This window comes from Zootermopsis nevadensis, unplaced genomic scaffold (genome assembly GCF_977971745.1).
Source record: "Zootermopsis nevadensis isolate Lab colony 2312 unplaced genomic scaffold, Znev_1.0 Znev_ptg000019l, whole genome shotgun sequence".
NCBI lineage: Eukaryota > Metazoa > Arthropoda > Insecta > Blattodea > Termopsidae > Zootermopsis > Zootermopsis nevadensis.
This window is the reverse complement of record NW_028259151.1, coordinates 10,389,328-10,416,843: the sequence shown is the minus strand read 5'-3', so window position 1 is coordinate 10,416,843 and position 27,516 is coordinate 10,389,328. Positions and strand designations below refer to the sequence as shown.

At 40.6% G+C, this 27,516-nt stretch overlaps 2 protein-coding genes and 1 long non-coding RNA gene across 4 annotated transcripts in view; 2 read left to right on the top strand and 1 right to left on the bottom strand.

Annotated features, from left to right (window-relative positions):
* Positions 1-7,792, top strand: part of LOC110841213 (uncharacterized) — a 94,986-nt gene extending 87,194 nt beyond the window's left edge. Inside the window, exons 1-3 of one of the 2 annotated variants that reach the window (XM_022086527.2) lie at positions 2,046-2,785; positions 3,436-4,995; positions 5,289-7,792. In XM_022086527.2, the coding sequence (XP_021942219.2) occupies positions 2,328-2,785; positions 3,436-4,995; positions 5,289-5,775 (2,505 nt within the window). In that variant the 5' untranslated portion in view covers positions 2,046-2,327 and the 3' untranslated portion in view covers positions 5,776-7,792. Of the gene's footprint in view, positions 1-2,045; positions 2,786-3,435; positions 4,996-5,288 lie in introns of those variants that run through there. The other variant, XM_022086524.2, reaches the window with a different exon arrangement.
* A 3,147-nt stretch (positions 7,793-10,939) lies between these two features.
* Positions 10,940-14,020, bottom strand: LOC110841205 (uncharacterized). The gene is made up of 3 exons (XR_015535775.1): positions 13,254-14,020; positions 12,079-12,304; positions 10,940-11,256 (listed from the first exon to the last, which is right to left on the bottom strand). It is a non-coding gene; the product is annotated as an uncharacterized LOC110841205 (long non-coding RNA).
* The window catches only part of Ypel (Yippee-like), a 109,956-nt gene continuing 93,680 nt past the window's right edge, over positions 11,241-27,516 (top strand). The window contains exon 1 of the mRNA XM_022086497.2: positions 11,241-11,373. The gene's annotated coding sequence lies outside the window, so the exon portion shown is untranslated. The remainder of the gene's footprint in view (positions 11,374-27,516) is intronic.

Sequence of the window (27,516 nt, the reverse complement as noted above, 5' to 3'; positions counted from 1 at the left end):
CCTGATTGATCAGGGTCGTCGCACATGGTGGGATGATAATCGGGGAGGATGAACGTGTTGCAGTCAGACTTTGATTACCTTGAATCTCCAGCATCCTATTTCTTCATTCCTTCCTCGAAAATCCAAAAAAAAATTTCCCCAAGCATTTTCTTCTCAAACGCCCTCAACCTGTGTTCGTCCCTTAACGTGTAAGTCCCAAGTTTTGCACCCACACGAAGCAGCAGGTAAATTCTTTTCGACTTTGCGAGTAGAAATACACGGGAAGACGAAAGATTCTGAACTGATTACTTTTCGTTTCATCTCGTTCTGCTAATGCAACATTTTAATGGGTTATGAGTTAGGTACCAGCCCTGAAGATGGAGGTAGTGTGCTCTTCTGAGACATTGGTACTGACTTACAAGTCCACATGGTGTCATAACAAATGCGATCACTAGTATAAATAAATAAATATTTTAAAAGAGAATCCATAAAGTAGTTTTCAAAGTTGTTGCCTGAAATTAAGTTTTGTGTTGTGTGTTGGTATTCGATTTAATGATTTGAGCAGTGTAATTTTCTGCCCGTTGGTTGCATATTTTCTTTCATTTACGAATAAATCATAACTTAAACATTATATAAACTCTGTACTTTGATACAGCTTCACGAAATAATTCAGAAGCAACGAGAAATCCACAGTACGTACATTTTATACGTAAACGAAGTCTCGTGTTGTTTCAAATAAAAATCTTCTCGTGTTAGCGCAGGAAATTCGATATTCCTGCGTCTAGTTTTTGGAATTTTGCGGTCTTGTCTGTGCAAATGGAGAATTATTTGTGTTTACCATTTTTCCACGTCCCGTATTTTGGGGAGAACTCGTCCTTTTCCGATATCAATGTGCCCGGTTTTCGAAATATAAATCGATAATTTTTGCTGGGTTTCTCAAAAATGAATTTTTATTTTATCTAAAACAATCTTTCTGGGACGTGTCTTAGCTATTGTACGTATGTACACATCCGCGAGTAGATGGTCGAAAGTCATTCTTATAGCACAGTGACGTAGGATACATTTCCACTCCCGGAAAGTCGGGTTATTTAGTCATCAGTGTGACACACACACACACACACACGAGATATTCTGACGTCGGATGTGCCTAGTTTGTGCATAAGAATATGAATCTGTGAACAGGACTTCTCCAGGACTTATCCAGATATTATCCAGGACATCCCCACTTCCAACCGATGAACACAATAGGAATTCTGTAGAACACAACTTAAACCTAACCTAAAACTACAACCTTAACTGATGTTTCTATGACGCCGTGTGGTCTTGAAGGTCTAAGGGGCCTGTTTTCTACATCTTTAAGTGGAATTTTTTTCTTCATTTTTTAACTGGTAGCATCGTTTAACTCTTTAAAGCCTAAGCTCGTCCAACTAATATTTAAGAATTTTGTCCTTACCGCAAAGAAATCACAACACTTCACTGTTACAAACATTAGCTTATTAATGCTACAGAAGGAAATAATCCCAGTTTACAATGAGAATCATACAAAATGCACCGTTACTGACTAAAAGAATATGGTATATATAATTACCATTCGACTTGAAAGTGGCAAATAGATAGGTTTGTGAATCTGTAAGTAAATAAATACATGAATAATACTCCATGCCGTTAATTTTATAGACAGCGATGAACCACGTAAGTTATTGAAATAAGTGCTGCCATCTCTTTGCAAATATTCGTACCGTCTTTACAGTTCTCGTAATGCGAACAAGATGGGAGCATAACATGAAACTTCAATATAAAGGCCACTTTTAGTTTATTTTTTCACTGTAGTCTGTTGAAATAGTAAATTTATATGTGCTTCTCTTTTAAATATATCATTCAGGATAGTATTCAGTTAATTATGACTAAGTACTGAACTTAAATATATTTTTAAGATGTTAAACTCCAAAGGTAGTTTGAACTTGTAATCTAGAGTATTTCAAATGTTAGGTTGGCTGCCCTTTATGACCAACAATCGAATCCTAGTTGTCGATACGTGAAGGAAACTGACTGTCAGTCTGCGTTCGGCACACATGATCGGGGTCTAAGATATTAAGATAATAGTAATTAATATTCCGTAATGTAAAATTAAGACGAAAAATGTTGTAAATGTACGGCGCAAGTGTGTTTCTTTTAAATCATAGAAGTGAATTATTTTTCCCGGTTGAGAAAGGAAAAGTCTGGAATTATGCCTTGCTCCAAAACTTTCAATATGCCACTAAAAAGCATTATTTTATTAATGAATAACGTTGATGGTATACACCCTACGGTTGAGAATGGTGTTGTGATTCTGTTGTGTTTTTCTTTGAATGTGTCATGTACATAAAGCAATGAACAGCATGGGGCAGATATCACCAGAGCAATGGGCTCCTCCTTGGAGCCAGATAAAAGTCTATGATGGTAAAGAAACGGTGGGGGTGGAATACACGATGCTAGAATCATATTTGGAGTGTATGTATCCTATGAAATCTGACCATGCGAGTTCCAAACCGGCTGTTACTGATGTCAAGCCAACCGCAGTTAATCCTCTTCACTGTAACAGCGCCCCGGAAATAAGTGAAAAGACAGGTTTTGAAGCAGAAATGGCAGTGACCCCAACTAATAACAACGTATATTCGCCACATAAAACAGCAAAGACAGTTGAATACATTTCTGGTGAGACGTCAACTAATAATGGAACGCATTGCCTACAAGAAGTGTCATTGCCATCTTCTCTGTCAGAATGTGTAATAAAAGAAGAACCCGTTAAAATTCTGGATGCTGTAGAGTAAGAAAATTTGTTCAGATTAGAAGCTCAACCCACATAATAGTTTTAGTGGAAAATAAAGATGTAGACTTTCGAAATAGTCTGCCCATAAGAAATTAAGTCATTCGGGGTATTTTTAGGTTTTCCTATTGGCTACCATGATGTCATACCAATGTACCCCTAAACTGATACGATTGTTTATGTTAATATTTCTTTGGAACTCGAGTAAATTAAATTGTAAACTAATTAGCGAACAGTGTAAGATTCTTATATTTGTACGGGAAATTTATTTTTATGAGATAATTATTAATGTTACTTTTATATAAGTCGCATATTCTAGTGAGTGTAAGATTTAAATGTTGGCAGTGCCTGGATGTTGTAAATGGAAAATGGCTGGCTGTCAAATATTTGTTGATGTCTTTAAAATATCCCGAATAGCTTCTGTTTCTGCTTCGTGATTGTATTGAAGTATAACAGTGGTTAAGTTACGTTCATGGAGTAATGTGTATTAGGATGGTAAGTGTTAGTGTAGGTAAATCTTCGTAATCTGATTGAAATACTTCTGAGTTGTTATGCCTAAATGCACCATGTTATTGATTCATTTAAAAATGTAGCTCTGTTGTGACAAAATGTGGATAATGCGATAAAGTATGTTACTTGTATCGTTCCAGGCGCCGAACAGCAGGGTTTTCAGTTGGATGGAGGAACCATCCGTCATCCATGCACTTTGACTCTCTGAAAGTTGTGTCTGAACACCTTGTGGAGAGAATCAAACTGGAAGACTCTCTTTTTCGTGATGTATTTCATAGTGGTGCTAGTTTTCCAATGTGTGCCGCTTCAGCACCCACATCATCATCTTACAGCAATCCATGGGCCGTTACCCAGCAGTGCAACTTGAACACCTGTAGTTCGTATATTAGTGATACAGCAGTTGGTCAGGGAGCAAATAATGATAGTCAAAATAAAACAAAGGCTTATTCTGTAGGAAACAATCAAAATCCAGCTGCATTTATACAAGCAACAAATAATTTTAATAGGAATATGAATAATAATTTTATGTGCACAACTATGTTTTTAATGAATGACAACCTACAACCAAATAATGCCCATCAGTCACACAGCAATTCAAAAAAACATCATGATTTGTTCAATATTGCTTGTGAGAAAGGTTGCAACTGTGAAACAACAAACTCTCTGTTTCGTTCTGGTGGTGGACAGATATTTAATGCTGATAAACATGCTGCGGCTGCTGCTGCTGCTGTCGCTGCAAAACACTTCATGACTCCTTGTGGACCACTGCAATTAACTGCACAGGAGTGTAGTGAATTTTTACTGAAAAAAGTTGCCGTCTCCAACAGCCTAGCTGTATCTGATGGTTCTCATATAGGTGCTCAGAACAGTTGTAACACAAATGATGCACAGCAGAAGAACAGACATTCAGGAACAAGCTTGGATAATGCTCAAGAGACAAATAATAGCACAAGTGGGAATTTGTCCAGTAGTGAGACTAGCTCTGGGCAGAGGTATCGAGTTGCCAAGGAGCGCCCTTTTTCATGCCAAGAGTGTGGAAAGTCATTTCTCCTGAAACACCATCTCGTGACACATGCTCGAGTTCACACTGGTGAACGGCCACATGTGTGTCCAGAGTGTGGAAAGAGTTTTGCACACAAGCACTGTCTTAGTACACATCTCCTTCTTCATAGTAGTCAGCGCCCTTATCAATGTCTTGAATGTAAGAAGTCATTCACTCTGAAACATCATCTTGTGACTCACGCTCGAGTTCATAGCCGGGATCGGCCATTCGTCTGTCGAGAGTGCGGGCGAACATTTCCTCAGAAGCGTCATTTGGCCACACACGCAAAGTTTCACTCGGGTGAGCGCCCACATGTGTGTGAGGAGTGTGGTGAATCATTCTCACGTGAGGACCATCTGGTGATCCATTCACGCTTCCATGGCGGACAGCACCCATATGTGTGTCCAGATTGTGGAAGTACTTTTGCCCGCAAATTTGAGCTGGTGAACCACGGACGCCTGCACGGTCGCATTCCCCATTCCTGCGATGTGTGTGGCAAGGAGTTCCTACAGAAGCGCACACTGCTCGCTCACGCTCGACTCCACGTGGAAGGAGAACGGCCATTTGTCTGCCAGCACTGTGGTGAAACTTTCCCACGCAGAACTGAACTTGTTGAGCACTCCCACATTCATGCAGATGAGAAGGCCTTCGTATGCAGGTAGCTGGATCCCCTGGCATCATTCTCATAGTTATATTGTAACCATGTTAGATCATGTCACCTAAAGAGTAAAAGTACTGGAATCTTGAGAGGTGGGACTCATTAGCAACCAGGCATTGTCAAGAAACCAGCTAATAAAACCAGTTCCTGTTAGATCGTTGTTCAGATTGAAACTCCCTGCCATTGCTTCATTTTTCTTCTGTAAGCAGTACCCATTTTAGATGTCCAGATATACACTCACATTGGTTCAAATGGTCTGAAGTGTGTTGCATACTCTGTGTACTTTGTCGCAGGGAATGTGGTGATTGTTTCCCAAATCGAGAGGCTCTAGCTCTGCACTACCGTCTTCACGCCGGTGATCGTAACTTTGTCGCCGATTTGTGCGGTCTCGCGGCAGCATTTCAGCAGCCTGCGGCACACTTCCTGTGTCCAACTCCTCTTCACCCTACCGCCATGAATAAATTGAACCAGAGCTCCGCTGGAACCTCTGCGTCAAGTAGCGGTATAGTGCCGTCAACTCCGCAGCTGAAACCGAAGCCTCACGTGTGTCGTGACTGTGGCAAATGTTTTGCGCAGAAGCATGGACTTGCGCAACATAACAGGCGGCACAATGGTGGCAGCTGCGATATTAGACAGCATGCCTGTGACAAATGTGGTAAAGCGTTCTTTCAAAAGAACCATCTGGCTTTGCATCAGAGACAGCATATGGAGCATCCATCCTCAGGCTCCCCTACAGACACAAAGACGTTTGAAGTCAACATTCCAGTATCAGGAGAATAATTTAATGGGAACATTAAATTTGTGATTATCAGAAAACTTTTTTTTATCTGAAGATGGCTGTCTTCTGGGTTGTAGCATGCATGGAGGCAGCGAGGACCTCTGAAACATCGGTAAACTTCTACCAAACTACACAGCGCAACATCCAAGAAGACGGCCATCTTCAGACTCACTGCCGTGAAAAACTGAAATCCTGTTGTTGTTTTTTTTTGTTTTTGTTCTTTATGTGTACATGATTTTGTGACTGCACTCTGCTTCGGAATTTTATATTAAAATTCCAACTAGTTCTTTGAATGGTTACAAGAAGTCATGTTTAGTTCTGTACAAACCTGTATTGTACAAATGGTTTCATGCCAATTAATTTACAAGCTAGTTTTAATTTTATCTGAAAACTCAGTGATGTTCTGTGTTTTGGTATAAGTTCTAAATCGTCTTCCACTTTTTGTGGATCAGCTGACAACCAAGCCCCCATGTGCCTGTGTCTTCCCACATCTCCACCTTTGCGATTTCTTCCCATGATGTTTCTTCTTTCCTGTGAGATGTTTCCTAGTCTTTAGTTCCCATTTTCATCTTGGTCTCCCTCCTGGGCAATTTTGTTTTATTGTCACGTTCAAACCCTTCTTTGGGATTCTCTCTTTGTTTGTTCTGAAAAGATATCCGTACCATCTTATTCTGGTATCTGTTAACTTTTCGAGGCATTTATCTTAAAGTTCTGTCTCATCTTTGTTCCCTGTTTTTTTTTCCTCCTATATTTCTGTGCTTCTGCTGTCATTAATCTGTTAATATCTTGCCTTGGTCCATGTCATAGTTTCTGCTCCATAGACATTTTCCCTTCTTATGAATTTCATGTTTACAGAGTATGTCCCTCCTTAACTAATAACATTTTCCTACATTTTTTTATTTTCCTGTAATTTTTTCCTTAACATTTCTATTTCATTTCAAAGTTTTACTGCAGACTCATTGAAGTATTGTTTTAGAAATGCATAAATGAGAGATTAAATGCTTATTGAAGATCACTTTGGAATAGTTGCTGTAGTTTGCTAGGTGAGGTAGGTCAGAGAATTATTATTGCGTAGCGGCAGTGTTATTAATGTGTGTTGTGTCTACATAAAATGTCTTCTTCTTCTATGGCTCTCCGGTCCATGGCCTCGTCAATTCTCCTCTTCCATTCGGTCCTCTGTTAGGTCCGTCTGTCCGAGGCTTTGATCGAGGTTTTGAAACATCTTCCTTTTTACGGTGTAAGGTTGTTAGCCTTGCGACCAACCCCCAACCTGGAGGACCAGGGCACCTGTCTTAGTCTGACCTCTCCCCCTCGACCAATCTGGCTAGGGAGGCCCTACCAGTAGCTCTTGGGGTCACTGAGGTACTCAAGCCCCACCACCACGATAAGGTGCAGGTACCATTAAGTGGGGACATAAAATGTCAGTGAATGTGAATCATAGTTCTTTTGTAGTTACATGTAAAGCTATGAAACGTAAATACGAGAGTTATACATGACATTGTGATCTTTGGAACGTTTATTGCAGCTCATCATCTAGAAATTATAATACTCGTCTGTTCTAGTGTACATTAAGAAACTGAAGAAATTAAAAATAGAAGTGAACTAGAATACTCAAGCGTATTATACTGAAAGAATGAGTAGAAATTATTATTTACCATTGGAAACTGTGTGAAAGTCATTGGCACTTTGGTATAGTTATTTTTAGACCCATAAGCATGATATTTTATTGATAATGATCTTAAAATGAATATCATTGCTACGTGACCTGTTGTGAAGTGTTAGAATTATTGCAATAAGTCTTCTGTCCTTTTTGTATGTTTTGTGTTAGATGGTAACTTTTATGTTTTTTTCTACGTTGTGATAATTTTCTTTTATACCTGACAGTTGTAACATAAAATAACGGATTATAGGCCTCCCAAGAGTTCCAGTAGCGATTCTTGTTATTAAATTATGTTTACTGTAAGTAAATGAAATGTATTTATACCTGAAGTATTAACAAAGTTTTGATTTTCTTTTGCAGATTCTTTTAAAATTTTAGACGCAGTATTCTTTGGACCAGCGCTGGCTGTGTGTGTGTGTGTGGTTCAACATTCCTTGATTCCTTGATAAATTAGGCAACGATGTTGTACAATTTCCGATACCCTTTACGGGTCCCCAACTTTTCAGTTGCTTGATCTATGGACATTCGGTAGGACTCCTTGGACGAGGGAATTATTACCGTCTTAACACAACAAATATCATCGTGTCTTATATGTAATTTACTACTTCGCCCCATCTTCCGATCATCTTTCATTCACGTCAGCATTCCATTAATCTGTTACGAAGATCAAGTAATGTTTTCTCTGTATAAAATTAGATTTGCAATGTTAATTATATATCTTTAAACTTCACATTAATTATTAAAATTATATGTTAGTACTAAATTTTATGATTAAAACTGGTCGTCTATGGCCATAGCCAGATTTGTATCGAGACAACTCACTAGCAATAAAATCTTCTCGGGCAATCGGCCGCGTTAGCTGGTTACCGTAGTAAACCGACATTTGGGGAACAATTCTGTGCTCATCTTCAGGGTTCTGATGTGACTTACTCACTAGCAGGCTCCTGTACCAATACAGTGAAAGTTAATGGGACTACAGGAGATCAGATAAGATTAGAATGACACTGAAACGTCAGTTATATATCTTTCTATGGAAATGTTAATTCTATTTATCACTTCGATGCAGGATTTTTCATACCGAAGGGAATTATATTAGTGGTTAAGAGGCTAAAGTTTGTTAGTGAAAGGATTTCTTATGTAATAGTATAAAAAAAAAGAGTCTGAATTTAATTTCATCAAACAACTACTTTTTTTGACATTGAGTGTTTTGTAAAATATAGTTTTTTGTAAAATTTCATTTGAAATGCTCGATGATGGAATTTATTTTATGCCGAAATAGGTAATCTATATTTATTGCGTGAGAACTGATTGTTTTGCGAAATGAAATGTGGACTGTGTCTGTACACCAAACACATACTGGTATGCCATGAGTGACATTAATACTAAGGCGGCCCATCCACGTACGAGTCTGGCTTGCGAGTCCGACTCGGCTCGGGTTCCATCGGGCCAAACTCGTTTGTGGGTGGGGTGTCACGAGCCGAGTCTGCTACGCATGTGTGGTGAAATATATCTGAGCCCGGCTCACGAGTCAGACTCGTACGTGGTTGGGCCGCTTAAGAGGTAACTGTGATGGTGTTCTGAGTATACATGCCCCAAGTGAAGATAAAACTGATGATACAAAGGGCAGCTTTTCACGAGGACCACACAATCAGACCGATCACATCTTGATGGAACCAAAATGTGTTTAGCGTTGTAAAGTAAATAAATAGCCAATGGGATTGGTTTATGTAAAATTTCTGTACTGCTACATGATATGAATGGTTTTAAGATCGTTGACGTACTTGTTACCCGGTCTTCTGAAAAAGCTGACTAATTCTGATTGCAGAGGTAAAGTAGAGGATATTCGTAAGTAAACAAGCAACAGAAAATTTTGGTATGAAGGTACTTGAATCTCAGGAAATTGGACTTTGTGGAAGTCAAGATCAGAAACAGGTTTGCAGCATTGGAAATCTTGGATGTCAACCCCTCGGTGCTGTAGGACACAATTCTTGTTCATTCCTGGGAATAGAGGGTTGTTTGAACTATGAAGCCTGAAAATGCAACATTTCATTTCAAGTGCAGTAAATTTGTAAGAAATAATTTTTCATTTTCAGAGAATATCAATAAGAATGTGTTTTTAAATTACTTTTAAGCATACAAGAGTCCAAAGTCATACATCAGTACAGAGTTCCCACACTAACAAATAGTGCACTGTCTTCGTGTTCTTGCAACCTTCTCAGATGTTGAGTGTACAAAATGTCTCTCCAGCAGTCGTGGCAATGTTTTGTCCAAATTGCAGCCTGGTACTTTGCGTTTCACATTTGCTTACTTAACAGATAGTCCTTCAGTTAAATGAATTTGGAATTCCAGCTGATCACTTAGGCTTCATATGCCATTTTCTCTCAATCAAATAAGAGTACAGCAGTTGGCCTTTTAAGTTAACCCCTCCCACGCATTTATTGTAACCCAACACTTAAATGATATTGAATATTTCTTTGCATTCAACTATAAAAGTCCTGGTGTCATGACTGTGATATGATCATCTTCTGTCAACTCCATTTTGTGACAGAAAGAGGACTAGAATCTTGTGCTGATATTTTGCCCTTTTTCAGTTGTTTTTTTCACTTTTATGGAAACTTTTCAGGGTGGTGCAGAGTTTTTATTGTTTTAGATAGGATGAATTGTAGAAATTATCCAACCACACAATCTGACCCTGTTTCAGCAGAGGGTACACCAGTTTTACAACAGCGGTTGTTATATAGGTGTTGTCAGTGGTTTGCATCCTTACCTGCATATGCAAGTACCCAGTGCTAGTATCAGAACTCAAAAATTGTAGTTCCAAATTTTGATGCTTTGAGAGGGAGGTACTGATAATGAACAAAGATAAGTTCCGCGGTGACATGAGCGTAATAGCAATTGGCCCAGCATTCCGTTAATATTTTATTTTAAAATCTAACATTGTAATGCTTAAATTTTTCAATGATACTTCTTAAAAAAACAATTTGGTACTTGTTGGTTATCGGGACACAAAACGGGAGAGTTGAATACCTGGACCTGAATACCCAAATAAAATATAATAATTTGTCATTTATTGAAATAAAATACAATATAATAACTTTCAAGTATATGTAATTTATCCACACACATTAACCTAACCTAACCTATTTTTAAAGCGATGTGTCCCAATAACCCAGAAGTACCAACAATTTCATAAATAGATATATATAAATAATCATTTCAGTATATATGTTCATTTTTGTTTGCTTGCTTTGAATTTCCACGGCCGCTTGCCCGTATCCCCATTAATTCCATGCAATACAAAGTTCGTGTAATGCGGATTCACAGAACGCGCCGTTTTCGAGGAACGTGTACCCCACGTACGGCGAGGGTTTTCTTTTTTCTGTTTTTAAAACAAATGTGGTAGCAGTGATGGATGTGAAGGGTCAAGGAGACATGAGATGTGGAACGGAAAGAAATAAATATGGGAGAAAAGCTTGGAGGAAATAAAGGTATGAAAAAATGATGGATTAAAAAATAAAATAAATAATATATTGTTGAAATTGAACACATTATTACAGTGAAATACTTAAAATAATAGAACTGCTAATGTAGTGGGTTTGTGCTGAGGAGTTATTGTCATATCTGTGCAAGAAATTAAAAACCGAATTTTTGCTGAGGTTATAAAACAATTAGTTTCGTCTTGTGACAATTATAAATAATATGAAAGGTTTTATAATGGACTTTTTACATTAGCAACCCAAATATTAGATTTTAATTGAAAGCATTCTTCCTTTTCATACTTCTTCCCTCCAAACATGACGTATGAGTCAGTGACAAGTGACAACTGTGAAGCAGAAGTAATTGTAGTGTGTTAATGTTAACTTACAGAGGGTGCAGAAGATCAGAAAGTGTATACAGTCTTACAGAGAAGTGCTATGCATCAGCTACCAGATATATTAAGGTATTTTCTTTCATATAAATAAATTATTTGATCCAGTAATTACATGAATATTTTGTAGGTTAAGTGTCAAGTTATTTGATAAATGACAATTTACTGAAATGCCATGGCAATTAATTAGAAATGTTGGTACTGAATTAGTTTTAATGTGAAGAGGTTCCCAAATTACTGTATAATTCTGTTATTTGTGAGGTATTTTACACTGCTTATGGTTGAGTAATAAGTAATCTTTTATTGTCTTGATTAATTTATGTTGTTGCAATTAGCATGCATACTTCTTTGTGTTCATCTGTAGGACATAACCTATTTCTTAATTTTATGTTCTTTGTGCTGAACAGTTGCCAGACACTGACATCAATAGTTGTATCTTCTGATATCAGGAAATATTTTTAAACATGATATAGTGTCACAGTGTTGGAATAAAATGTATGCAGGGTATTAAACACTGAAGTGAGCCACATGTCGAGAACATGTTGTTCGTTATGCCAAAGAATAGTCTGTTCTGAGATATTGTACAGGTATATACAGAAAACAAATTTTCTGTGAAAGTTGTCGAGACTCCAGTCAGCCCTCAATAGCTGTATCCAGTATGTGCACAGTAACTATTCTGAAGTCCCAACATAAATTTTGAAGGAACAAGAAATAATCTAGTTAACATACAAGATTCAATCCCAAGTATCAGTTAAATAAAATAATTAAAAAAAATACCTGTCAGTTTGAAGAAAACCAAGTGAGATTTCAGTTTCGCTCGGTGGCAAATAGGAATATGGCTGTCTTGTGGGTTGTTGCACCGTGCAGTGTAGCAGACAGCCATCTTCATGACGAGACCCAATTTCATGAAGACAGGAGTAGAACCAACTCTTGAAATATCATGTATATTAAATATACTTCAGAAAATTAACAACATCCCATGTATTTGTAGTTTCCTGTGTTACTGGAAAGATTTATGTTCTGCGTTAGATTTTGCATGTGTTGTGTTAAAACATCTTTCAGAATTTTTTTCGTTACTTGCCACATTTAAGAAAGTATTTAAAATTCATTATGATTTCATTATAACCGTACTTCCCGACGTTCGGCGTCTCCTTCTGCAATATTCTGTCTGACGTACTGCTCTTTCCTTGGTACTTATTTGACCAAGGAAAGAGCAGTCATCACAATTCAGTGCTCCTCTTAATAATTATGACCTTAACCTCAAATCTGAAATGTACATTCCAGAAGGCAGCCATCTTCGCACTCACTACCTTGAGAACCTGAAATATCATTTTGTGATACAGCCTACATGTACATGGTCCTGTTACATGGAAACAGGAATTGGGATTTGCTTTTAAAATGCCTTTCAGTTTATGCTTTTCCACCATCCCAACGTCTTTGCTACTCAACCAAAAATTTTCTCAAAGCCTCGTGTTTACTTGCAGATTTGTTTTGCTATTGGGTAATGTTACTAGACTAATGCTTATCCAAAATACAGAAATCATTCTGTAAATTGATTCCCATAGATTATGTTAATACATCACGAAATTCCCACATAATGAGTAGGTTTAGCTGATCTGCAATTCTTCACTTTTAATCAATTTTAATTTTAAATGTGAGGTTAGGTGCTATCATTGTAGGTTTCCATGTCTTGTGATTAGGCTGGCTGATGTAGTCGTGTCAGTGCTGGTCTCCTGAGGTACCAATGTTTTGGAGGAACATACTGCCTCAGTCTACAGGGTGCTGAGAATATTTTAACCTAATAAAATAAAACGGTAGAGAAAAATGCATAATGAGGGCCTCCATAATTTGTACTCGCAGTGAAATATTACTATGATCAAGCCAAATGAACCAATTGGTTAAATTTTGACCAGTCGAGTGGCTAGTGCAAGCTTGTTGTTACAGTTTCTTACCCATTGTGACCAGATACGATCGCTGTGTTCAATATTTCAAGTCTTTTCTTAAAATACGGCTGTAACTCTTGTGAAGAACGTGTCGTCCCTATGTGAACTACTTTTCTCGGGCAGGTACGCATGGACACGTTCCGTTTTCTCCTTGAGCTCCGAAAACGTGGGCCTGATTTTTCACGTTTTACTTTTGAGCAGAGACAAGAGGCTAATAAACCATCAGCGATGAGCGAGCTACAAAATAGCAGGGCGATAACCCTCGTTCTCTAGGGCCGACGATTCCAAACACGAGCTCAAAAGTGAAGGCGAGGATCTAGTTTCTTCACGAACACCTGCAAGCTGGTTCAATGCCACGTGTTGAGGGGAGGGAGAGTGAGTGGTTGCTGGCTGGTGGAGTGTTGTGGACAAAGGAACTGTGTGTCCGTACCAGAGCTGGTGAAGGTGTCCGACTTCTTGAGTCTGACCGACCCTCCCTGCCTTTGTGTCTGGATATGCGTTCAGTTCGTTGTCCGGGCGTAATCGCGTTGGTGAAACGTAACCCCGGTTAGCGTTTAACTGTACTATCCAGTTTACTTGGCAACTCTTCTCAAGTTCCTGCAATAGAACACACGCATGGCCACAGAATCTGTATTGGGATATCTTATTTCTTTGAATCTAATAGGACGATAAACTGAGGTGGCTGTCTTCTTGGTTGTTGGGCCGTGTAGTCTTGCAGAAGTTTATCGACGTTTCAGAGGTTCTTGCTGCCTGCATCTTAATTGTGGAACTTGTATGGGTTTTTTTGACGTAAATACGTCCATATTTTCGGGTCAATGTCATTCGGAAAAAAGTGAAACGAAAAAGTGTAACTGCATTGTTATGTTACCTTGGAAACGTCAATTGTTTACTTAGCATTGTTGTTGCTTATAAAACATTACATTACTTAACCTTACCTTACATTACATTACATTCAGCTTTTTATATATATATATATATATATATATATATATATCTTAATTGCATCATGTTTGTGTTTATTAATACAATAATTTATTTACCGTCTATACACAAACTTAAAAATGTTGTTAAAATTACTTAAAATTATAACATTTTTTCATTAGATACTAGATCTTGTTACATTTTATATTGACGACATGTTTCGATGTGTATTACACCATCATCAGGTCTATCAATTTTAAAAACTGTTGCACATCTTGCTTTGCGTATATTGATTGTTTGATTTTTAAGTCTCTTCCTTTAAATGTTTAAATTTTAACAACATTTTTAAGTTTGTGTATAGACGGTAAATAAATTATTGTACATTCAGCTACCACAGACCCATCTTAAGCGTAACTAATTCAAGTTGATTAAGCAAAGTCTTAATCAAACTTATCTCAATTGTAAAGCATGTATAAAGGAAATATTTAGAATAAAGCCAATATATAAACTTCCTTTCCGTATAGACGTATTTACGTCAAATTCTCCGGAACCGTGGTTCCACTGAGAACTTTTTCGTGTTCACAAGAACCAACCAGGTTCTGCCTGTGACGAGTGTGACCCCCAATAAAGTGTAATCACGATTTATCCAGATTACAGTCTCAAGGTCTCCAGACAGAGGTCAAGATCTTGTCTTTCAAGGGGGAGTGCATGAGACAGTAGCTCGGCCTTGGACAGGTCGTGCATCTGTATTACGTAAGCAGTGACGTACAGATGGAACAATTTAACATCTCAGATTTCAAACCACTAGCGTGGTGGACTGGGTCACTTGCAAGCCAGTATTTTCATTGAACTTCTGACTGAATTTAGCTGGCAATACAGCGTTGTTAAACGATCACCATTCTGCTTTCGGTGTCATGATTCTCTTGTACACTATATATAGACCTTCCAGTCTTCTGGAATAAATAACACCCTGATAGCAGCCATTCCATGTTGAAAACACCTTAAGAATACAATTAATAACATAATACAATGTGCATTGCTTGAAAAGACTAATGACTGACTAGATGGCTTACGGAACCCGGAGTGAATATCGAGTTTTCGTAACACTTGCCACTCTCCGGAGGCTCCAGTTTGATCCTCTTCGTGGAAGTTTGTGTCTCTAGAACGCAGCTGCGTCCGTCTCTACTACCGGCCATTCTGACTGGTTCCTAGGCTAAATTAATGCCTTGATTCCATTATCGTAATAGTAAAATTTGGTGATGCGTACAAATTATGGAGCTCCTCATTATTCATTTGTCTCCTGTCAGTTCTTCGCTTTTGGGTCAAAGCTTTTGTCGTAAACTCCCTGTTCTGTAATTCCCCGCAATTTGTGTCCTTCCGTTAAGACCAGGAAACCATATTTACACGAATACAAAACAATAGGTAGACCAGAAATTATAGTTTTGTGTGTATTAAACTTAACAAATTTAGTCTGCTCTTAATTTCCTCGTGAATAAAAATCTGTGGCTTCTTATTACTTAACTTTGCCGTATTTTTAAAGGATGTATTAGCTGCCTCCTGTCTTACAGAGGCATGAACATGTACTTAGTTTTTTCTCCACGTCTGCATTCAGCCATTCCTGGTGGCGTATTCTGAAGCAAAGTTCAAAAGCGATGGTGACACGACATCTTGAAATACACCGCTGAGATAAACTTGCTATAGTTTTCCTTCAGACACATTTTAATTGGCCCAAACTAGTCGATATCTGCACTGATGATTACGAGTAATGCAGCTGACCTTGGCAGAAGAATGTCGTACGTCGTGGACGAAAGCGATATTCCTCTTTCGTGCCATTTATATGACTAGGAACTACAGATAGCTTTGCGTCTATCAGAATGTATTTTAGGTAACATTTAAAGAAGATAACACGATTTTCCATTGGTTCTTGATCCTTAAATTGTAGCCAAATTGCTGGCCCCCCGCGTGGGGAGGAGATTTATAGGCGAGGGCATCTAATGAGTTTGGTGAGGCGGTCGCCTGCCTGCCTGCCCTCTCATCAGATTTAAGACTGCAGACCAATTAGTGGCCAGATAAATGAAGTGTTCTTGAGAAGCGTTAATGTTGCTTCTAAATTGTTTATGTCCGAACACGCTGCTACAGAAATTCCTCTGCTCCAGGCTCACAGGAAGATGTGAATAATCCTCCTAGTACCCTACTGGGGAATTTCGTACCGGAAGTGATGTATCAATGACTGCGAGACTTAAAGTTTGAACGGAGAACTTTTATTGATTCAGGAAATTTCTTGTAAGTAATAATTAAAGAATTTTTGGTATTTATTTTAGAGAAAAGGAGCGTTATTTATGAGCAGTTAGGGCTTAAACACTCTTTGTGGTCATTGCACACGATTCGACAACACTTTTGACATTTAACGCAACCTAGCCTGACCCAACCGCAGTTTTCTTCGTGGTGGGCATCGATTTCATAATCTGCAGCGACGTTTTCCTCACTGTCGTCTTCGTCGCACATGTGGTAGGACTTATTCAGTCCTTCGCAAGTCTTCTACCTACAACACTCAGGAAAACACAGCACATGGCGACGAGAAGGAGAGGGAGACGCGATAGAATTTGGTGTCGCAGACATAAAATTAAAGTTTTAGACTTGAGACTTCATGGCAGTGAAAATCAGGATTGTCACAAGACCGTAAAGTTTTCTGCCTTGAAGACGGAAGACATAGATTCATCCGAAACGCTGTTAACCAAATACAAGACCATGAACAAGATCACACAGCGCCACTTCTATCCTGAAGATGGAGGAGACAGATGCCTCCGAAATATTCATAACAATAGTTGTCCTAATCTAGAGGACCACAATTATATTATCGTGTTGCACAGTTTAATATTTTTCTTGCTTTAATAAGTAAGATCTATTCACACTGTGATTTATATGCACTCTGGTTCTCTGGGTTGTGACTCAGTGCGGAATCGTAGACAGGAGCTGAAATTTTGGGACTCACCTGCAATCTTCTCGACGTCATGATCCGGGTGACGGCCATGGGAACCTCAAATCGCGACTCGTAATTGATGTTCTTGGCTCTAGGTGAGTGACCGAGGCGCATTTGTGTAATGGCTGCCAGGATTATCCAAAAATAATTCAGTGCTTGTGGAGTAATATTTTACTCGGTCCGTGAGGAGGAAATGAGGACCTGTGCACTCGGCGGCGGCTACCGGGCCCTCAGGTCACACGTCGACGTCTTCGTCTCACCACAGCATCCCACTCGCCTGCCTGACAAAGGACTTCTTGGCTAGCGATCGTGCGGGAGCAATTTCTCTTTGTCTCTGGAGTAGTAAGTTTTGGCTGAGTTTAACTGTTTTACAGACAACGCTCCAGAGATGCTTTGCACTTCATAATTATGGTATTGTTTCAAGATTGCTGCTAATTAGGTTTTTGTCGTAATCATGTCTAACCTAGTTCGTCTACAACGCAATTGTAACTTGCAAAATTAATTCGGTATGACAAATTGTGTAAGCACAGAGTTCTAGAGCGATTTCAGCATGGAGTTTGCAGTAGAATAGCGATATTAAACACGTATATTCTTGCCTGTGGTACCAAAGTATCCTATGAGATAAATTAAACAACACGCTTCATAATTTCTGGGCCTACAATTCACAGAAATATCAGTAGGATGATGGAATCAAGAACATTGAGATTGGCGGCACAAACAGCAGAGTTTTTGTCGGAAAAACGTGAAGGAAAGAGGCCACTCCCAAGACCCAGGCTTAGATGGGAGAATCATACAGAACTGGGTTTAAAGTAAATACGATGTGAGAGTGTGGATTGGATTAATCTGGCCCCGGATAAGTTCTTCTGGCGGGCTCTTGTAAATCTTGGTCTTCCATGACAGGCACTGAAATTCTTGAGTAAATGAGCAACTACCAGTTTCACAACAAGAATGGTTTTGTTCTGTGGAATGAATCTGTAGGTAGAAACACAGATTGTGCTATTTTAAAATGTAATTGGCCAGTGAAGGGATTGAGAATGCCAGAGTTTTGAGACATAAAATTCTGTTTTAGTGCACTGATTATTTTCAGGAATAGGTTTCAGATATTTTCGCATTTTCAGTAACTTCTATTCCGTTGAAGTTTTATTTATTATTTAGTGTTCTGTCTGAGGACAGGTCCATATGAACAGGATCCTTCCATCCTTTTCTCGGACTGGGACCTGTTCATATACGTTCTTGGCAGATGATCCAGAAGTGGTTTGCCATTGCCTTCTTCTGTGTGTGAATGGAGTAATTGTTGGGATGCCACGGAGAAATCGGGGAAGCCCCCGGAGGAAAACTCCGTGTTGCCTAGACCACGGCCTTGCCCAACACAAGTTATAAATTCGGGCACCGCCGGGAATCGAACCCGAGACCCCAGGATTACAAGGCCAGCGTTCTAACCGCTAGACCACCTCATCTTATTATTATTTAGTGTTCTGTCTGACGACAGGTCCATATGAACAGGATCCTTCCATCCTTTTCTCGGACTGGGACCTGTTCATATACGTTCTTGGCAGACGATCCAGAAGTGGTTTGCCATTGCCTTCTTCTGTGTGTGAATGGAGTAATTGTTGGGATGCCACGGAGGAAAACTCCGTGTTGCCTAGACCACGGCCTTGCCCAACACAAGTTATAAATTCGGGCACCGCCGGCAATCGAACCCGAGATCCCCAGGATTACAAGGCCAGCGATCTAACCGCTAGACCACCGTGTAGATAATATAAATGTCGCTTGATGTGAAAAACTGCAGAAAGTCAGGTCAGTGGAAGGCAGAGATAAATAAGAGCATGAACTGCATTTGCATCGTGACGAATAGGTCGGTCCCATCAGCAAAGGAGCCTGGACATGTGTACAGCGGAAGGTCTGTGGCCTGATCTCGTTGTTAACCAATGTCGGACAAGCGGAATTTTCTTGGAACATTCTAATTGCAGTTAGACAACGATTGGTTAGTATTTGGCGCTAACACAGAAAGTTAATGAGAGAGTATGGAAGAAACGATTCTCGACTAGACATTCCAAGGTCAGACGAAGGAAAATCAGCTGGAAGCATCAGAACGACAGTGAAAATGAAATGAAATAGAAACGATGCACGATGTATTTGAGAAACACACATCACACGAAATGAAACATGAGAGGAAAAGGTACGAAGTATTAATATATAGGATATAATCCTAAGTAGAGCCACGGTGGTCTAGCGGTTAGAACGCTGGCCTTGTAATCCTGGGGTCTCGGGTTCGATTCCCGGCGGTGCCCGAATTTATGACTTGTGTTGGGCAAGGCCGTGGTCTAGGCAACACGGAGTTTTCCTCCGTGGCATCCCAACAATTACTCCATTCACACACAGAAGAAGGCAATGGCAAACCACTTCTGGATCATCTGCCAAGAACGTATATGAACAGGTCCCAGTCCGAGAAAAGGATGGAAGGATCCTGTTCATATGGACCTGTCGTCAGACAGAACACTAAATAATAATAAGATGAGGTGGTCTAGCGGTTAGAACGATGGCCTTGTAATCCTGGGGTCTCGGGTTCGATTCCCAGCGGTGCCCGAATTTATAACTTGTGTTGGGCAAGGCCGTGGTCTAGGCAACACGGAGTTTTCCTCCGTGGCATCCCAACAATTACTCCATTCACACACAGAAGAAGGCAATGGCAAACCACTTCTGGATAATCTGCCAAGAACGTATATGAACAGGTCCCAGTCCGAGAAAAGGATGGAAGGATCCTGTTCATATGGACCTGTCGTCAGACAGAACACTAAAAAAAAAAAAATCCTGAGTGCGCTGCCCCACTACGAGAACAAGTGTTAAGGCTTCCCACGTGTGTTACTCGGAGTTCTTCGCAAACTTTGTACTGCTTCCTTCGTGATCCTGGATGTTGTTTCAGACACAAGTCTGCAAGACCAATCTGTGTTAACGAGGCCTCACTTCACACAGACATGTGACGTCACCCACAAAGCCTGCAGTCATGAATTGTAGCTGCTTGGTTTCTAATGCCCGCAGACGGTGTACTCTGCGAAGACCTTCCCTGGCTTCTGCGAACCCCCGGTCAGTCTGAGGGGCGGTGGCGCCCACACGGCGGGTGCAGACCCCAGCGATCTATAGGTTGGTTACAAAGGTGGCGAGGAACCGGCATATTTTGCTTTAAAAATTTTATTATCTTTGGTAGGGGCGAAGGCTTACGTTTGTGAGCAGAAAGATCCACACACATGTGACGGGGGGGTCGAACCCAGAACCATCCGAATGATAACCCCTCCTTCCCCGGCCAGACAATATTTTTTTGTATTTCGTAAAAACATACAAGAGATAAAACAATGTTCCAATGACGAGGAGGCTGTCGACAAGTGTTTTGGTGAGCTTACGAGTGCCATTCAATAGACCATGAGACATCTTCCCCCGGGCGCCGTCAATGACGTCTGATGGCAAGGGGCAATTTAGTTAGAGTGCCTTTACCAACGCGATGTTAAGTAAATTTAATTTGATGTGAGACATACGTCCGACCACACAGCTTCAGGTGCTTTTGGGATAATTTTGAAGTAACATGTTCGCTGACTCCACTGGACAGAGTCCGTCTTGATCGTGTCATTGCCGTTCAACTGGTAAATGAATTCCCCGCTCTCCTGCCGCGGAACCGGAGACATCGTCTCTCAAAGCTGACGCGCAAACTTCTCCGAAGCAACAAAGAAATCAGAATTGACGACTGTCTGAAGACGTGGCACCAAACTCCGATCTTCGAGGTGGATTCTGCGTTCAAAAATGAACTACAGCTGTCAGCTACTTCGGTCTAGGAAATGAAGACATCCATAGAATTGCGTATTGTAGCCTTTGCATTTGTAATTCGAGACACTGGAGTGTTATTTTAACGGCGCTGTGCCAACTGCTACGTAACTTGCATAATGACGACAGTTGATGAGGTTATTATGAATGGTGCTGGGGTTTCAGTGTTCTGAACAACGTCAGTTTCCACCTGTGGTACATTATTTGCAACGGGAAAAGGTGTTCCCGTTAGGAATGTTGTCCTCAAGGGCTAGGATTCGTAATCAGGGGAAGGCTTACCTATATCTGTGAAGCACGAGTGTGGAGGTGTGATCGCGGGGTAAAATAGTTGAGAAAGCGTATTTTTTCAATAGTTCAACGTAAGTGTTACAAGCGTTTGGTGAAGTCTGTGGTTATGAAATGTCATAATATTCGAATCAAAGGAGTTGGGTGGGCAGACATTTGGTTCTCATGGTAGACATGAGAATGCAAACACAATTTCAGTCTAGAAACATGAATGGAAGACATCGCTGGGGCGGATCCTTGTAAACACGCCAGTGAACGATCGAGTTCCGTAAATGGCAAGGAATTTGCTTCACAGCCTGAGTTTTTTTTTTTAAAGATTCTGAACAAGGATGCTGTCGTGTGAGGGAGAGGGTGGAGGAGCGAGTCGCCAGACGAAGTTGAGTAAAGCTGCAGTGAACCTCTGGGAGGTCTGTCGGTAAGGTCGGAATTCCAAGACATGCGAAAGTCGAGGCACGACAGATGGGTCTCTGATATTCTGAATTCAGTAGTAGCATTGAAATGTAAACAAAACTGCACAGAGTACGACGTCAGACAGTCAACTGTTGGGCCCCCCCCCCCTTAAGGGTTGAACACAGTTGGGGATGTTCAAGAACAGGGCGTTAAGGAGAATATTTAGACCTAAGAGGGAGAAGGAAACAGGAGGATGAAGAAGATTACATGATAAGGAACTGCGTAAGTTGCTCAGCACATAATATTATTAGGGAGATCAATTCAAGGAGGATGACATTGGAGAAACATGCAGCATTCATGGCGACACATGAAGTGGATACAGAATTTCGGTCGGAAAACCTGAAAGGAAGAGACTACCTAGGAGACATGTGAGGATAATATTGAAACGGATCTTAAAGGAACAAGGCGTGATGATGTGGAGAAGATTGAAGATTCAAAGGGTGAGGTTTCAGAAGTCGTGATGTTAGAGAGCAGGCCTTTGTCAGTAGCAAGGCCTGGGACTTCGGGCGTACGAGGCTGCACTCTGCTGACAGCAATTGACATTGCTGCTGAATGAAACTTCTTGCGATGACTGTTTATGAATCTTAGTGAGAGAAAAGAAAAGCAGCAATGAATGTGTATCGTTTTATTTTCTTGGACTGGTCCAGAACGGAAAGTTTAAAGAAAAGACTCCAGGAAACAGTACATCGACGTTTACATGCAAAGCGTGTTGACCGCAAAGACAGACGTATCGTGTTCTCAAACGCAAGTGTGAAATGAACGCAAACTGAAGCCTTCTGAAACTAATACGAGATCGGTCATTAAAGGTGAAACATCCTGTGTACAGTCTGAGCAATAACGTTGCCAAGTAGGATCAGAGATTTTCACTGCGGTGAGGTCGAAGATGGCTGACGTCTGGGTCGCAGTAGAAGTTTACCGACGTTTCAGAGGCCCTTCCTGCCTCCACCATCAGGGCGATGTTGCTTATTGCACAGAAGAAATCATTTTGTGCGCTTCGCGATAACAGCTTGCAGGTTATCTGTAATGTTCCAATTTTGAATTCCTCAGTCTCCGGAAAAAGGAAACATTAACATGAGTTGATATTTTATTTGTGAGTTGATTAAATAAGCAGTCAGGGTTTTCTTATACGAATTGATGAATCAACTGACGTCTCCAGTCCTTGTTTGAATGCATTTATCAAATACGACAATATAACACAACGTTGAATAGGAAATACGTGGCGAAATTCAACCTACTCTTACTACTGGAGAATATATTTTTCATCTAGTTGAAAAAGGCGTGCTTAGAAACAATATGTTCATTATCTGCACGCGGGACGCACAATCTATGAATGGGAAAACGCGTGGTTTTTATTCTGCCCCAAGCCTCTTACTTCAGAGAGAGACAATGATTTATAAACTATTTGGGAGAGTGATGGGAGTGTCTGTAGACAACCTCGCAGCGGCTCTGAGACCTGATCTTCACAGCAGACCACAGCCTTCTCTGTTTTCTGTTCTCCTGCAGTGTCCACGGCGGTGACCTTAAGTTTCGAAAGTAGAGGAAACATTCAATGCAAACGTAATTAATTGGATTTTCTTGTAATTTTTCTCAGTCTCTAAAAATCACAGTTCATCATAAAATTGATCACAAAAATTTCGTAACTGTTACGAAAATAGATGATGTTACTTAAGCCTTAAAACTCAGTGGTAACTATATGTACCAACTGCTTTAATAATCAGTGATTCTGTATTTTGTCCAAGGGGTGTATTTAAGGATTTTTTGTATAGCCCTCATAGTAAGCCGCATTGACCAACTGGTCTTTGTAATGGTAAAGTGCTTTGTTTTCTTTGCGGTACGGACTGAGTTTTTAAACATTATTCAGTTAAGCTCCAAGAGAGCGCAGGACTGTAATGTGTCTCCTGGAGAATCTGACAGTCGCGTAGGTGACCAAAAGTATTTCTTTCATTTTATGGGACCCCAGGATTAATTGCTGTGTTTGCAAGGACCCCCCCCCCTCACCGGAACCCGGAACCTTTCCTGTACACCATTATTCAGTTTACATGCTCACACTTTGTTACTTTAAGATCCATTTTAGTATTATCCTGTGTACTATGCATGAGTCCTTCGAGTGGTCGCAACTAATTTTGACTAAAATTTTGTGTGCGTTTCTTATCTCTCGTGCGTGCTAAGATTTGACCAAGTATGAAGGTCCTCGCCGGAGGGAGGTTTCTCGCCTTCCTGGTATTGCCTCTGCCTTGGACGTGTATAGTCAGCATTTTGCTCTCCTCTTACTGTGGTTTGCCACGGTAACAGGAGGTCAACTTTCACGCTCGTAGAAACCAATTTCGCGCACAGAGTAGGACATCGATTGTAAGAATTTATTCTCGTGCAGATAACTGTACTTATGTAAACGATAACGGCAAAGTTGTCCCAGGGGCTTAATTAAGTACCACGTCATTATGACGTATGTGGAATGGAGACAGACCTTTATGTTCACGCTTCTTTAATCTCGGAGGTGAGTGTTCAGCTTCATGCTCCGGCCGCTTTACCTCCGGGGAAGGAACCCTCCTGTGTGGCCCCGGAGTATTTCTGGACACCGCGACGAATAATTTATCTCGCCCTGCCTAGAATTGAATCTCCGTCACTGCACCGACTGGCCATTTCGGCTTAGGAGATTATTGATATGTTCAGAAATGGCTTTTTTTTTTTTGGGGGGGGGGGGTCGAAATAGCATGAAGGTGGAGACTCGTATGTGAACCCCGCGCCGAGTTTGTCAGTTTCCTGTCCACCGAATGCAATTGCTGTCATGGGCTAAGTTGGGAACAGTGTTGATGTTTGCATGCTTGGCACGAGGTCGGCGTTTAAAAATAACGTATTTTCTGTGTGCGTGTCTGCCCAGTGCGACGTCATGTAAAGTTCATAAATGATTAGCCATCAAGATCATACTGTAAATTAAATTCCCGAGGTTCTGACGTCGGTGCCGGACTGCATCGAATCGAGAGTGTTCAGCGCCCCTCCAGAGGACGTTACCTTTCTTCTGCAGATTCGTGTAGTCATCCAGCATTCAGAGAGCGCATTTTTACGAATATACACGCACTTAAATGTTTCTGCGGTTTGAAACTTTCGCAATTGTGAATGAATAAAAAAAACTCACATTTGATTTCTACACGCGAAAAGAAAAGTTTCACTTTTCCTTATACGATTTTTTTCTCAGCTCTTTTTTATTTTTTTTTATTTAGTGTTCTGTCTGACGACAGGTCCATATGAACAGGATCCATCCATCCTTTTCTCGGACTGGGACCTGTTCATATACGTTCTTGGCAGATGATCCAGAAGTGGTTTGCCATTGCCTTCTTCTGTGTGTGAATGGAGTAATTGTTGGGATGCCACGGAGGAAAACTCCGTGTTGCCTAGACCACGGCCTTGCCCAACACAAGTTATAAATAAATTCGGGCACCGCCGGGAATCGAACCCGAGGCCCCAGGATTACAAGGCCAGCGTTCAAACCGCTAGACCACCGTCAAATAATGCTAACTGTATCTTTCCTTAAGGAATTTACGGGAACGTTTATCAGACTTTAACAGTGTCTTCCGCCTGAAGCAGGGCGTCTTTTACCTGTGGAAGCAGCTTAGTTATCATACGTCATGACATTTGTTAACAACGAAATTAAGTGAACAGTTAACAGATATTACTGCAGATAGCTGATAAAATACTCGTGGTAAAATGTTTGTTCCGAAAATACAGAGTCGAAGCCCACCGGTTAGTCCGAATATAACAAGGCTCAAACTACAGGACCCATTTCGTTATTCGTACATCTGCCATATTCCGAAATGATTTGTAATTTCTCCAGGCGATAAATTTAAGAAGTATGAGACGGGTGGGGCTTGCACCAAATATGGGAAACTTGAGTGCAAAACGTTTGCCCGGAAACCTGAACGGAAGACGTAGGCAGAGACGGAAGGTTAATATGATAATGCAGGCAATTGTGAGCGCTGTAGACAATGTGAAGACCTTCAGTTTTTTCTTGTGTCTGTGGCCTAGCGGAAATTTGTCGAATAACGCTCAAGATTTTGGCGTTTTGGTTGAAGTGTTAACAGCTACGGTGGAATGAGAGCTGTTCTTTGTTTGCATCAGTTTTTATAAACCTGGATTGAAAGGTTTTTTATTAAATACGAGCTCTTGTTCGTGTGGCGACAGGGAATGCACACTCACCACGTGTTAAAACAACGGACAAACAAAATAATTTTGTATCATATAGGATTATATTTACAGACTTTGATGTTAGAAACAGGAGACAGTTCTGTGGACCACTTTGGTTTTATGTTAGGAAAAGTGCGGACAACAGGAAGCAGCAAGCATCCTTGCTGAAATTTATTGTCCAAAGAATGTCGCGGTTTGAGGCGATACCCCCTGGGATGTGACCTCGACCAGACTGATCTGCTTGCCGTCCATGGCTGTCTTGGCCGCTGGAGCAAGTTAATCAGTTCACTTCCCGGCATCAAAACAGTTCCAGTGCGCTCTCTTCTTCATTGGCGCTGAGTGAACTTGGCGTTGCAGAAGACTTACACGATGAGGGAAATTAGTTCCGGAATGGTGGCTGCACGCTGTTGGGTCCGATGTAGGCCGCCCTGTTCAGGAGCGATCCTCGCTCATTTCTAAGCATAATTAAAAGATCAATGTCAGGAGCTGTAGACATGTATCGTTCCTTTTGCTGTCTGTCGCCCTTAATTAAAGTCCAGCAACATTCCTGCCTTCACAGAAACTCCGTGATGAAGTTCGAAACACTGGCACAGTGTTTCACAAACTTTAAACGCGGCATCTCGGCGTTATCTCTCCCAATTAACCACGCACGGTCGAACCATCTTTATATTAAGCTTTAGGTATGAACTGAAAGGACATGAGCTAAGCAAAACGTGAGCAGAAACTTGCGAGCTTTATCAGTATTAACGAATTTGTTTAATTTTCTCTTCATTAGAGTATACCTGAAAGAAGACAGCACTCCTGTAATCCTTTCGCGCACTACACTCTTGGAAACATTGACTAGTAGGTCCCCGTTGTCGGCTTTGGACACAAATGTGCCTAATTGCCGAAATAAGATGAATCTGTTGTGTTTTGTTAGTTTCTTTTTCGAAAAGGAACACTTTCAGAGACCTACAGTTCGGTAGAAATATGCGTGAGAAAAATTACCTTGAAATGACCTTGAAAATTTTAGAGGGCTCCATTCGGCAAATCTTTGAACTGATATTGTCGTCACCTCGATATGACTTTGGCAGAACCGAGACCTCAACGTGACATGAGGATGGCTGTTCAGGAGAATCAAGCATTCCCCAAAAAAATGACCTTGAAGTGTCCTTGAAATTTCAACGGCCTCTGATCGGCATACCCTTGGGCTGATATCGGCGTCACCTTGTCATGAATTAAGCCTAACCTAACAGAACCTACACAAAATTATCAAAACGCTAATGAAACCTTGCCTATCCCATCATAACATAACGCAACATAACCTAACCCATATCTTGAGAACGCTTGAAATGACTAGAAATTCTTTCTTCTCTCCAGCCCAAATTTTAATTACAGGAGAGTTTGTGTATGCATCTCTCGAACCATGTCTACTGATGATAATCGCTGCTCTCGAACGGATTTCGCGACCACTGAAAACAATTTATACCACAGGTGGAAAAATAACTAGGTGTACTCTTTGGAGTACAGTGTTCTTTTTGAAAGTGTTCTTCACGCCACGTCACTTAGGTCAGAGCTACTCTGGTGTGTTACAATGACATCTCTTCTGATGCGCAACAGTGGTCACCCGTCATGCGGGTTGCCTTCCACCGTAGGAAAAACACG